This window comes from Phyllostomus hastatus, unplaced genomic scaffold, assembly GCF_019186645.2.
Source record: "Phyllostomus hastatus isolate PE091 unplaced genomic scaffold, TTU_PhHast_1.1 phas_contig_402, whole genome shotgun sequence".
Classification (NCBI taxonomy): Eukaryota; Metazoa; Chordata; class Mammalia; order Chiroptera; family Phyllostomidae; genus Phyllostomus; species Phyllostomus hastatus.
In genome coordinates this window covers 5349656-5362890 of record NW_025333873.1, presented here as the reverse complement: position 1 = coordinate 5362890, position 13235 = coordinate 5349656, and the positions used below count along the sequence as shown (strand labels likewise).

At 37.0% G+C, this 13235-nt stretch overlaps 1 protein-coding gene across 5 annotated transcripts in view; it reads right to left on the bottom strand.

Annotated features, from left to right (window-relative positions):
- ITSN2 (intersectin 2) overlaps positions 1-13235 on the bottom strand; it is a 115931-nt gene that overhangs the window by 59303 nt on the left and 43393 nt on the right. For 4 of the 5 annotated variants that reach the window (XM_045844632.1, XM_045844630.1, XM_045844631.1 and 1 more), the window contains 6 exons: positions 12873-12958; positions 11926-12188; positions 10998-11147; positions 8327-8467; positions 7139-7226; positions 2412-2551 (listed from right to left, as the gene is read on the bottom strand). In XM_045844632.1, coding sequence (XP_045700588.1) covers positions 2412-2551; positions 7139-7226; positions 8327-8467; positions 10998-11147; positions 11926-12188; positions 12873-12958 — 868 coding nt within the window. Of the gene's footprint in view, positions 1-1330; positions 1412-2411; positions 2552-7138; positions 7227-8326; positions 8468-10997; positions 11148-11925; positions 12189-12872; positions 12959-13235 lie in introns of all 5 variants that reach the window. The other variant, XM_045844634.1, reaches the window with a different exon arrangement.

The following is a 13235-nucleotide window of genomic DNA, read 5'->3' as shown; positions in this document are numbered from 1 at the left end:
CCAGAGCAGGTCTCCTGACCACTCTGACAGTACAGGTGTCTCATCACCTTTAGTTTCCTAGTTGTCCCTGATGAAAGTACCAATAAGCAGGGAAAGGCTGCAGGCAGGAAGCAGAAGGAAGAAAGTAAAACAAGAGGTAAGAATAATCTGCTGGCCTGTGGAGAATCAAATGCTAAGTGAAAGAATCAGATTTATATGTTTGAGTATGCTCCCCAAATCATCATCAAACCCCATTTTACAGATGAAGAAACTTAGGTTTCAATTTTTGTGCAATCTGTAGCGAAAGTTCTAAAATCAGATAATTGGTCATTCATGCTAAAACAATAAAGCTAAGGTTGACACTATCTTTCCAATTTGCCTTATCTTTGCTTCTGTAACAAATGAGAGCTACTGATCACATCCCTGTCTTCGCTGTGCATACGCGTGCTACCGCCTACCGCCAACCATTTTAGTCCCGAGTAGGATGCAGTCAAAATTTACCATGGTCAGCAAATGGTAAATTTAGAGTACCCTTCTCTAAACTACAGTAAGTCGTCACTTAACATCAGGGTCTTTGACTTTTGATTGGAACAACGTATAAGACAGACAATCTTACCATAGGCTAATTGTTATAAACAAGAGTTAAGTTCCTCATCAATGCTACAACAAAACGACCCTGAATAAACCATTATGTGAGGGCATGCTATGTATTAAAATAGTAATTCATTGAGTGTTTTAAATACTTTGCATGCTATATGTGATAAAGTGAGCTAATTATTTATACATGTGATTTAAACATTTTTATCTGAGGTACAAACATGTCACGCATGAAGCCTGGTAATCTGACGGAACCAAAGCTGCCCGTGGATTACTGGTTAAGGTCTTCCCATACAGCATTACTAGGAAGCAAGCTGGTATATACATGATATAACTTTGCCCTAGATGTCAGCAAATGAAAGTCTTATTTTAAACAATGATTTTTAGTGATATGGCTAAATGATTTAATCTCATATTCTCTTAGCTTTCCTTTTAATTCAATCAGTAATCACCTAATCAGTTAACTCAACTTGCGGAGATCATGTAAGGGAACCTGGTGATGCTTCTAAGTGTACTGGGCTCTTCACAAGAACGGTTATGTTGGGCAGCCATGCTGATTTCTGGCATTAGACTCAAACAGGCAGTTAGACAGCAGAAGGATATTCAAGCAAGCAGAAAATAAAAAAAAGGTCTATATTGTATATGTTATTTCAAACAAAGATACTCAGACAAATGCAAAGAATAGTCTAGTTTTTTTAAAAAAAGAAAACAGTAAAGCAACTCAAAGAAAATCAGCTAGATATTAGAAAATAACCTTAAGTAAGAGGAAGAGGTTGTTGAGACAGCTTAGCAGAGACAAAAGGCACTGAAGAACAGAGTCATCCATATTCCCACACTGTAAGATAAGGCAGATAAAAAGCCAATTAAACTATGTACAAATTAAAACAAAATAATGTAGGGAAGTTAACTTGGCTGGTTTGTCTGTTCACCAATGACAAATTACTTGGTTAAAAATTTTCTTTCTACCTAATTATACTATGTGAAACATATTATTAACATTATGCACCTCAAATTTCTCCTCCTTAGGTGAACCCACATATCTCTTTTCTTTCTTTGTTTATTCTAGAGTTTGTATAATGTTATTCTAAAAAAGCTAGGAGAAAAGTCAAATAGCTGCCTAAAAAGTTATGCAATACTGTATGCTCTGAAAACTTTATGCTGTTAGAAAAAGAATAACAAGACTACTCCCAAATTTCAGTGATGTGCCATCAGTCTGTTTTTATCTTTTAATATCTTCTGTCATAGGTATGGCTTCAGTATATAACTAATTCTGCACAGAATGATAAGCATACAGCATATATTTGGGATTTCTGCTCTGCACTGCAGCAAATAATGAATATGGTCTTACTTTTCATGCAAAGTTTATAGTGCCAGAATATGTTTTAGATTTCAGTGATTACTGCATTATTTCACAAAAGCTAATTAAATTAAATTATAGCAAAGAAGAAAAAAGAATTTAGTGTGTTAGAAGAGCTTCTGCTACCAGGACTATTATAAATTTTCCATATTCCCCATTACAGAACTTTGCCTAAGATCATGCTGAGATCAGTTCTCTAATACTAACAAAGGCAACTGTTCTTAAAATGTATAAATGCCAATAAAAGCAGTTATCAAAAGCCGAAAACTATGGTAAATGGTATTTAGTTACACAACACAATGTTTGTATCCACAGAGAACATTAAAAACAGCTTTGCAATTCTAGTATAGCTCAAATTAGTAAATAAATTATGAAAATGTACTACTTATAAAAATAACCACTTCAGTTATTCATCCTATTAAATCAAAATAAGGAATGTAAAAAGGCAGCTAACTAAAAATGAATATAAGATAAATACCTTTAGTTGATTGTTAAATGAATCCATTTCTGATAGCTTAGATGCAGTTTCTTTTTCAAGTGCATCTAATTGTTCTTTAAGTCTTTGGCATAATTCTTCCTTTTCTAATGATTTTTTATGAAGTAGATCGATCCCTAAATCTGAAATAAAGACATCAGACAGTTTACATATGGTAGAAATTCCTGTCTTCACAAGCAACTGACATTTACTGATTGGTCAATTGGTGTAACCAGAGAAAGACAAAGGGTGTACATGCAAAATGTGGATCAACTTTTGATCCACATTAAAGAGAAAAAACTCAATAGTCATTTGCCCTTTACTAATCAGACCCCAGGAAGGTCTTCACATAGAGATGTGTAAATTGGTTTAGTACTCAAGAAGTACCAGGATGTGAAGTGGTGCTCCACTTGGGTTAGGGCATTTCACCAATCCGATCCCCAAGTTCTGCCTCTATACAGTGGGCATCATATCACCTACAGGGTCGGCAGAAGTAACACCTGCTTGAGTGTGGTTGGTAGGGTAATAACGTGGGGGTAAAAATTTATAGTTTTACTTTGAACATTTCACCTAAAATGTCACATGGTGTGCTTGGGTGTGATACTGTTATGTTGCAGATTTACATGCTTATGATTTTGTAACAAAAAACAGGGGTGTTATTGTGCCAGACCCTGTACTATATTTATGAAGTGATAGCTATAAAGCCATTAGTACAGAGTCTAGCCGACAGTAAATACTCAGTTAGTAGCAACTACTATTAAAGCAGCTTTTTATTTATTCTTAGTGCTTCCAAGAATATGAGAATATTCACAGCAAGGACTCAATAAATATTACTAACTGGATAATTTAGTAATATTATTTTAGGAGGTAAGAACAAAGAGCTTCATTTTGTATAACCCTTTCTCACATAGGCAGGGATGGAGAAACTAGATGGAAATATATAATGCAGATTACATTACAATAAATCAAAACAGCAATCATACTAAGTACATATTTAAACTTTATTGTATTTTTAAAAGTAAAGAAATCTAGTATAAAACTATAAAAATATTTTAAAGAGCTAATGTAAAATAAAATGAAGCATATACAGTAAAAAGTGGAAATGTTACCTTCACCTCAACCCCCAGCTACTTCCTAAATCAACATTTATTTCCATGGGATTTTAATCGGATATTGTTTACACTGCCCAGCAATTTGTTTTAAATTTAATAATACACCTTACCAAGAGAGACATAAAAACCTAGCTCATTCTCTAACAGTGCTCTACGGTAAGCCACAGTATGGCTATTCTATAATTTATGCAACTGTTCCCTTTTTGACTGGCATTCAGGTTGTTTCTAGTTTTCTGCTATTACATAAAAATGCTACAATAAATGTCTGTGTACATATATTTTAATGCACATGTGAAAGCATTTTATAAGGCTAGGATATAAAAGAACTGCCATGTTAAAGAATTTGAACACTTTAACATTTGAGAAACTGCTCAACTGCCCTTCCAAAAAGCTGTACCCATGTACGTCGATGCCGAAGTGACTGCTTCTGTAAACCTTCATCAACAGTGGATATTATCAATCTCTTTTCATTTTTGCTAATTGGCAGCAAAATAAACATCACTTTAATTTGCACTTTCTTGATAACTACTGAAATCTAATAACATCTATTTATGTTTGTTGGCCATCATCTTGAATTGCCTCATTTCATACTTTGCACATTTTTTTCCCTATTGGGTTATCTTCATTTCTGATTTGTAAAACTCTAAATTCTTATTATAATTAGGCATATATTTTAAAATTTTCTTATTTATTATGTCTTCCATCATGAAGTTTTTTATTTTTGTTATCAAATCTGTAAATTCATAAATTTTCCTTCACAGCTCTATATATTAAAGACTTTTCTGACAGCAAGATTATACAACCGTTTTTTCTCTTTACATTTTTTCTAGAATTACTTTATACATTCAGCTTCTCATTTTATCCAGGATTTATTTTTGTACGTAGAGTGAGGTAAAGAGCTTCCCACCCCCTTCAGATAATCAACTGTCCCCCAAATCACTTACTGAAATGATAGTAATTATTGAAAGACCATCCTTTTCCCACTGACTTCAAACACGAAATTTATCTTATCCTAAATTGCCATATATATAAGCCTGTTTCTCATTTCTCTATTCAATTTCACTCTTCTATGTTTGTATTTCTGAACAATAACACATTATTTTTGGTGCTACAGCTTTCATAACATGTTCTGATATCTGATAGTTAGTCTCTTCCACCCACCAATATGTTTCTTTTCAAGTCTTGCCCAATCTTGCACATTGTCTCTGCTACACGAATTTGCGAATTATCTGCAAGTTTCATTTAAAGAAATCTGAGTAGAATTGAATATGTGGGTGAATTGGTAGAGAACTGGCATCTTTATAATTCTGAACAGGTTCATTCAGGAACATAATATGTACCTACCTATTCAGGAATCTTTCATAAGTAAATGTTTAGAACTATACATTTCTTCTTTATTCATAATAATGAAAATGCTAATGTAAATTAGACCTTTTTCACTATACTTCCTAATTAAATACTTTTGATAAATAGTTATTGAATTTTATATGAATTTTTTATCCAGGCACCTTGTCAAATTCTCTTATGGCTCTAAAAGCTTTCCAGTATTTCAACAAATACTTAATCGTTAAACTGCACTTCTACTACGTGCAGGCCCCGCACTATGTTCAATGGCAGGTGAAAAAAAGAGAAGGCTAATTAATGCATGGATCCTCTCAAGTAGTTCAGAGTCTAGTTGAGAGATAAGCAATGTAAAAAATAGCAGTTCATACACAGTCTTAGTACTTCTCAAAATGAACGCCACTACCAATAGACATACCAACACTGAATTTGAAAACTGTGTTTGTCTGTGAGCACTGTGTTAGGCAACTGGAAGAGAGAGAGACAACATGGTAGCACAGTGGGCTTCAGAGAAAATTTGACGACTACTTCTGCACCCTCTTGGGCACCTATTTAATCTCTCCGATCCTCACTGTTCCCAAGCTGCACAATGGGAATAACGACCACCTCACAGGGCTGTTGTAAAGATTAAAGAAAATAATGTATGGGAAAATGCCTATCATGGTGCTTGGCACATGGTTGGTAATCTTAAATAGTACCTGTATGGAGAGAGGATCTAAGAGACACAGGGAACTCTATGAATTCCAAACAAAAGCTTAGTATTTTGAACTGAACTATAGGAATAATAGATAGATAGATAGATAGATAGATAGATAGATAGACAGACAGATAGACAGACACATAAAAAGCTGAACTGGATCACACTGTACAGAGAAAGAGTAACTCTACCAGGTCCCCAACAAGACGTCTTCTATAACCCACTCACAATCCAAAGACTAGCAACAATGGTGAGGGTGCTGACACACTTTCTGCCACTGCACAGATCTGGGGGGCTGGCTCACCCTGCCTCTGGAATGCCTGTGGAGGGGTGGAGGGCGAGGTGGGAGCAGATACACTCTGAACAACCAAGAAACGAATCACATGCAAGAAAGGTGGTCTGAGAAGAGACATGGACAGACGATAGCGCTGCAAGGACAGTAAAGAATAGTTCAGAAGAGTGAACTCTACTCCTGGTGTTTCTTTCATGCAGTAAAGGGCCCTTCACTAGCACACTATTCCCAGCTTCTTCCCACCCTCTTCATTAGTTGGTAAACTCAAGATAGTGAACTGGGCATACACAGTCTACGCCGTGGCCCTCGTGACTGCCCACAGGAAACCTGCATTCCCTTCATGCATCCAGTGTTTTATGGGTGCAGCTGTTCCACTCACAGGTAAGCCATGTTGTCCTGTATCAGCTTTATCAATAATGAGGTGATATTTTGGCCTCTCATATGTCTTTTTCCTTTGCTTTATTTCTCAATTTGTTGAGAACTTGGGCAAAAAGAGGATGCTATTAACTGGAACTTCTAAACAGCCAAAAATGTAATAACGGGCCCTGGATGGGAAAGACTGACAGATACTCAATCAGATATTCAATGGGAGATATGTAGGATACTGCAGCTAGTTCTATCACAACATCTGCAGACTGACTTTCCTTTAAATAAACCTTTCTGCTACATTGTTATTGGCAATTCTATTCAATGTAGATTTTTAAAAAATCGTTTCTTGTTGGGACTTGAATCAAAAAAAAGGTTCCATCCCCACAAATTAGCATATTTTGTTCCACAGGTATCAGAGGGGCAGGCTGGTAAAACTCTTTATGTGAATCAGAGTTAGATGATGTAAGAGATCTGGGAAGGGCACACCGTTCTGCTTAGGCCTACCACTACTGTACACTGTCACCCTAGAATCCCCAGATTTAGCCACATAGCAATGTCTACCCCTGAACAGTTCTTTATAATTCGTGCAGGATTGGGCCAAAATGCACATATAGTGTTGTGCTGGAGTCAAACCTAGGTCTTGTTTAATTGTAGTCTAACATTTTATTTGATTGATATTTGAAATATATTAATAAAAATCTAATCAAGATAGAAAGACATACCACAATACTTATTTTTCATTTAATTTTGTTAATATAATGCTCTAACATCTGTGATATTGTTCACATTAATTTGAAATGTTCAACAAAAGACAAAAAACGTTATTTATAATAGAATTATGCTATCTTAAAAAGTAACAGAATATGACTGATAGTCATTCAGGAGAGAATAAAAGGCAAAACAAACCTTAGAGACTTACCAGGTGTATTACTGAGCTGCATGTTTTTAATTCTCTCATTTAGTAATTGCTTCTCAGGTACCAAATAGATAAGCTTATTTTGATATTCCTTATAGAAAGAAAACATAGTGCTTGATTAACTTTGTAATGTCTACACATTTTTTGCAAACTTCAAAACATGATTTAATCACTCTTGAAACTTAGTATAGGAATAGTACGCAGTTGTAAACTGCTCACAACTTATGAATAAACTAGAATGGAAGTACGCATGATTGAAAATACAAATATTTAAACGTAAATCCATTTAAAAGTGACTGGCTGAAATTAAAACACCTGGACGCCTTACAATTCTCAGCACACTGATGGACAACAGGGGCCAGGCTAAGAGGTGCCTCTGGTGTCTGCGCTACGGGGCATGTGTAAGCAGGCCACGACACTCCAGAATCAATGAGTACAAATCTAAGAGGGAATGAAAGCTCGGGAATGACCAAGGAAGCAGCTTTAAGTCAGATGGGAAATGTTATTTGGCCTTTGCCTGTATCTGCTGTGACAAAGTGAACAAACAGCTGATTAACGGCCAGTCCATATACAGAGGAAGCATTACAGCATGCTTCCAGAGTTTCCATTCTGCAAACTCTAGTACATGAACTAGATCCAAATGCACAAGTAAAGAAAAGAACTACCAGGCCCCTGAGGGACATATCCAACATTCTCACTGTAATTCTGAAAAGAATAATGCTATTTCAAAATTTCCTAGGAGTATCCCCAAACCAGATAAAGGCACAACAAAGAAAGAAAATTACAGGCCAGTATCACTGATGAACATATCACTGATGAACACGGACTCTAAAATCCTCAACAAAATATTGAAAAAAAAAAAAGAAAAAAAATGTCCTAAGAGTAGTAGCAATAACCATATATATATGTATGTGTTTATTTATATAAGTATGTGTTTATTTAAGACTAAAACACAAAGTGATAAATGTCCATTTATGAATAAATGCTAACTGGATGTCTACCAGTTTTAGGGGTCTGTGAGATTCCTGATATCATACACCAGGCTGTGCATATTCTCATCCTTCTGGGAAGATGGTTCTATTCTATTAGAGACTCAAAGGGGTTCTCGATCCCAAAACAAAAACCACTCTATTAGCAAGAATTATTAATAACTGTTCATGTTTAAGGGTAATTATGAAGCACGGGACTTACCTGAAGCTCTTGCTGGAGTTGCCGGATCTCCATAATCTCCAGGTCACACTGCTTATCCAGAACTTCCAGCTCAGTCTTTTGAGTTTGTTTTCTGAGTCGGACATCTTGGAGTCTGCCTGAGATCTGCTGGTGTTTGCCATTCTGTAAGAAGAGCATATAATTATATGGTACGATAAAACGCTAACAAAAAATGTTATAAGGAAAATAATATTTTTACTTTAAATTTTTAAATGTCATTTATACTCAGTCTCAGATAAATGCCTAAAACCAAGTGGAGTATGTTTTTCAGTTGTAACTTTTGACTCGAGAATTGTTAGCAGAAATGCACCATTTTCAGAGCACAAGAACCCATATATTAGGATGAGAAAGCACAAATACAACACACAATGATTTTTTCTGAGTTCAGCACTGAGGCATTAATTCATAATATTAAAATAGAGACAATCTCAAAGAACAACAAGTAATAAATTTAGCATGTGGCATTTAGCATACATTCTTTTGAGCTTCTATTTCTACCCCCAATGCTGCTAATTTTCTCTAATGAAACAGTGTCCAGGAGGGCTTTTGGCTACAATTCTCTTTTCCTATAAAAATATTCCTTTCCCCACTTATTTCTGAGTAGTAAGGGAAAAACTGAAATCAGAGATTCTCAGTGGAGGCTAAAAAGAAGGGTGAGGTGTTATGGGTGGGGAACTGTGCCCCCCCCCCACAATTCATGTTATATCCTAACCTCCAGTGCCTTACAATGTGACTGTATTTGGAGACAGGGCCTTTAAAGAAGCAATTAAGGGTTAAATGAGGTCATATAAATGGGCCCTATTCCAATCTGATTGGTGTCCTTATAAGAAGAGAAATTTGGACACAAAAGAGGTAACAGAGACGCAGAGGCAGAGGAAAGACCAGGTGAGGACACAGCAGGAAGGTGGCCATCTGCAAGCAGAGAGGCCTCAAAAGAAACCAAACCTGCTAACACCTTGATCTTGGACTTTGAGAAAATAAATGTCCATTGTTTAAGCCACCTGGTCTGTGATATTTTGCTATGGCAGCCTTAGCAAACTATTATAGTGGGGGGAAGAGAAATAAGACCCCTGACTTAAGAACACTGGTAATCCAAATTTCACTTGAGAATACAATCTAAAGGGAACGTGCTGCGCCCATCCCAGAGCTCATGTTATCTTCTCCAGCGGGTGTGCTTACAGGCCTGGGCCTTTTCAGACTCTGCACCACAGTCCACACTACTGCCTGGCGCATTGTCCCGGTTCTTGAAGGAAAAATCGTCCATCTCCAGGTCTCTTCCCATTATATTTTTAAGGAAAAATATATAGAGAAGATGACACTTTAGACAGATATCCAATTAGCTACACAAAGAAGTTCAAGTTTTTTAGGCCTATTTTGTACCACCGTGGCATGATTAACAATTGTGGTATGCTTTCCTATTCATTTGAAGGCATAAAATAGTACCCTTGTAACTAAAAATATTGTTATAATTTAAAAAATGTAATTGAAGTCATCCCCAAATAATTAAGACCTGAATTTGGCTCTACCACATGGCTGCACATGCATTTTTGCAAAACCTTATTATACTATCAGATGAGCCTTATGGGATTTTAGAGTCATAGAATAGCATGCCTTACCCAGACCCTTTACATCTTATGGAATCTAGGGTCACAGTAAAATAATACACCTTACCCAGACCTTTTATCTTTATTTTTTAAGAATACTTTTTTTAAAGATTTTATTTATTCATTTTTAGAGAGAGGGGAAGAGAAGGAGAGAGAGGGAAAGAAATATCAATGTGTGGTTGCCTCTTACACACCCCGTACTGGAGACCTGGCCTGCAACCCGGGCATGTACCCTGACTGGGAATCGAACCGGCGACCCTTTGGTTCGCAGCCCACGCTCAATCTACTGAGCTACACCAGCCAGGGAAGACCCTTTATCTTATGGGATTATAGGGTTATAGTAGAATAGTATGTCTTACCCAGACCCGTTATAACTTCTCACCTTGCATTTCAAAGTCTTTTAATAACCTGACCCTCTGACACCTGGTGTGTACAATTAGTAAGTATAACGGCCAATATCAGCTTAACTGCCAGTCCTACAAAACTGGAAGGAATTGTCATAGATCATTTATGACATCAGTTGCAAATCATTTTTTCTTTTTAGCAGCAGAACCCTTTTATCCAAGCAAATCTCAGATAAAAGGCCGGGAAAAGGAAAGCAGATCGATGTGGTGCCTCCCTGCTGCGAAGCGCAGAAGAGCTGGGGAAGGCAAGCCCTGCCCTGGCTCCGTGGCTTCCTGCCCCCGCCCTCAGCTCGTCCCCCGCAGGCTGCCTTCCAGAGGCCGGTGTGAAGACAGAAAGCTCCTGAGAGAGCACAACTTTTTACTTCACAGATGGGAGGAGTGAGGCACAGAGAAGGGAATGTCTTGCCCAAGAGGCATGGCTTATCAGCATCTGAACTCAGACCACACAATTCTCAGCATTTTGAGTCACTTATCCTTTCTTAATAAACTATACTGTCCAGTTAAAAAGCACATATGAAAATATAACTGCTTGATTACATTAAAACATAATATATTCTGGAGACAGATTTTAAAAACAATGACATTTTTCAGCAGGTAATTCCAGCATCACTCAGATAAATCTCAGTTATTAAACTTTAGCCGTACCAGTGCTTCCAACTCGAGGTGAAGACTCTTCTTTTTAGAGTTCAACCTGACAATTTCTTCCTGTTCTCTATTCCTCTGATTGAGAAGCTCCTGTCTACGAATTCTCTCCCACTCCAAACGACGCTGTCTTTCAAGTTCCTGTTTTGCTGCCTGAAATAATGAATTAACGTTTAATTTCTAAAGGAACAATTTTGCATCATTCAAACACTGATGGGGTGACAAAATGAAAGTGAGGCAGGACTGGAATGCCTCTGGGCCATGGGGCAGACCTAGTTTTATCAACGGACCTAAGCTGAAGAACTTCCATGAAAGTGACTTCATCCTTCAGACTTACTGATTGATTCACAGGACCCTCATCTGGTTGTAGTTACTTTTCTCTTCATAAACGAAAGGATGATTTCCCCCCCAAATATTATGTTCATAGGAATACCTACACCTTTATTCTGGTTACCAGGGAAGAAAACGACTTCTACTCATAATATTTCAGTGTCACTGTAATTTGCAGCTCTCCATCCCCAGCCCTTTAAACACAGCCAGCCCTCCTAGGAACCCCTCGCAACACTATTTATCCCAAGGACCTGTGCAAGCCCAGCCTCTTGATTCCTCACCAGACCTTTGACTCATCTCTGTCTAATTCCTTGTTCGCTTAACTCTGGGTCCTAAGCTTACGTTCACTTACTGATCTGATCAAACTGACTCCTTCCTCTGGCTTACCAACCCCAGCTCCCCTCACTCTGCTCCGCAATCAACTCGCCTCTGGGACGTCATCTGAAAACCCCTCACGGCCAAGATTCAGATTTGTGTGAGACAAGCAAGAATGTTTGAGGCAGAGGAAAAGCCACAACAAAACCAACCATTTTTTTAATTGCAAGAAACATAACCACTTATTAAATGTGATGATTTTCTTAGGAAATAACTTAAAGATAACCTCTCGTCTTTCTATCTCTTTTCTCCGTTCTTCCTCCCGTTGTCGCTCCAATTCCCTCTGCTTCTCCAAGCGTTTTTCCAACTCAAGTTGCTTCTTCCATTCTTGCTCTTGTAATTCTCTCTGTTTTCGTTCCCACTCTTCCTTTTCTTTCTGGGCTTTGCGCTCTGCCTCCCTCTGTTGTTGCTCCATCAGGGCTTGGCGTCGCTTCTCCAGTTCCATGTTCCCCCGCTCGTAGTTGGCTTTCCGCTTGTCCTCAAATGTCACTACATGAGGGACATGGTAAGCATCCTTACACGTGAAGAGCCCGCACATCCCACACTCCATTTTCAACATCCTCATGTCTTGTGACCGTTTGAATGCTATTCCTCTTTGCATACTTCTCCTGAGAATAATTTTACCTCATATGTAAATGGTAAAATATTTCTGTTCTAAGAATATTCATTTCTAGAAAACAATTTGTAAGTTTGAATCCACCCAGGAGAGAGTAATTTTAACTATTCCTGCCAATAAAAATACTTTTCAACTTTTTTCTCAGCATTTTCTTCAAGGACAACCAAAGCTGGCTGGCTATGTAATTTGTTTTGTTTGATATGCGCCATTAACTTTTTAATATTTTAAAATATCTACACATGTATTTTTTAACCAATATTTAAACATTTTTAAAACTAAAGATTTCAGTACAAAGCTTGCTCTAATATTTTCTCCTGAAGTAGAAGAAACACTTTAACTAGGATGTCTAATGTACATATTCTTGCCATATATACACAGTCTCTTCCTCTTGCATACTTTCCATTTTATTGATGTCAAAGTTTATCCCATTCATGAAACAGTTTCTCTTATAGCATGTAAAATATTTAAAATGTAAAAATTCTAAATATTCATTTATATTTCAAGGTAAAATTTAAGACAACTCACTATAAATATACAGCTTAGACACTCAGTGTTACCTGGTAATTTTTTTTGAGGTTCTTCTTCTTGTATTTTCTGATATGAAGGCAGAGTTCCATTAATAGAATCGATTTGCTTCCCTCCTCTAAGAAAAGCAAGTAACAAACAAATTTAGCAACATGCAATTTTTAGACTAGACTATACAGACTTCTAATGACCAGAGCAGGTTAATATTCAGAATACTGTATCAATATTAAAGATATTTAAACACAGCACAGTCCATACATAATTACAGTGAACAGCAGCAGTACATGGAGTCAAACTAGAAAGATCTGGATTCAAATCATGGTTCAGCCAATTGCTGTACTTGGGTAAATTTATTCTAAATCTCTTCAGTCATCAGTTTTCTTATCAATAACACA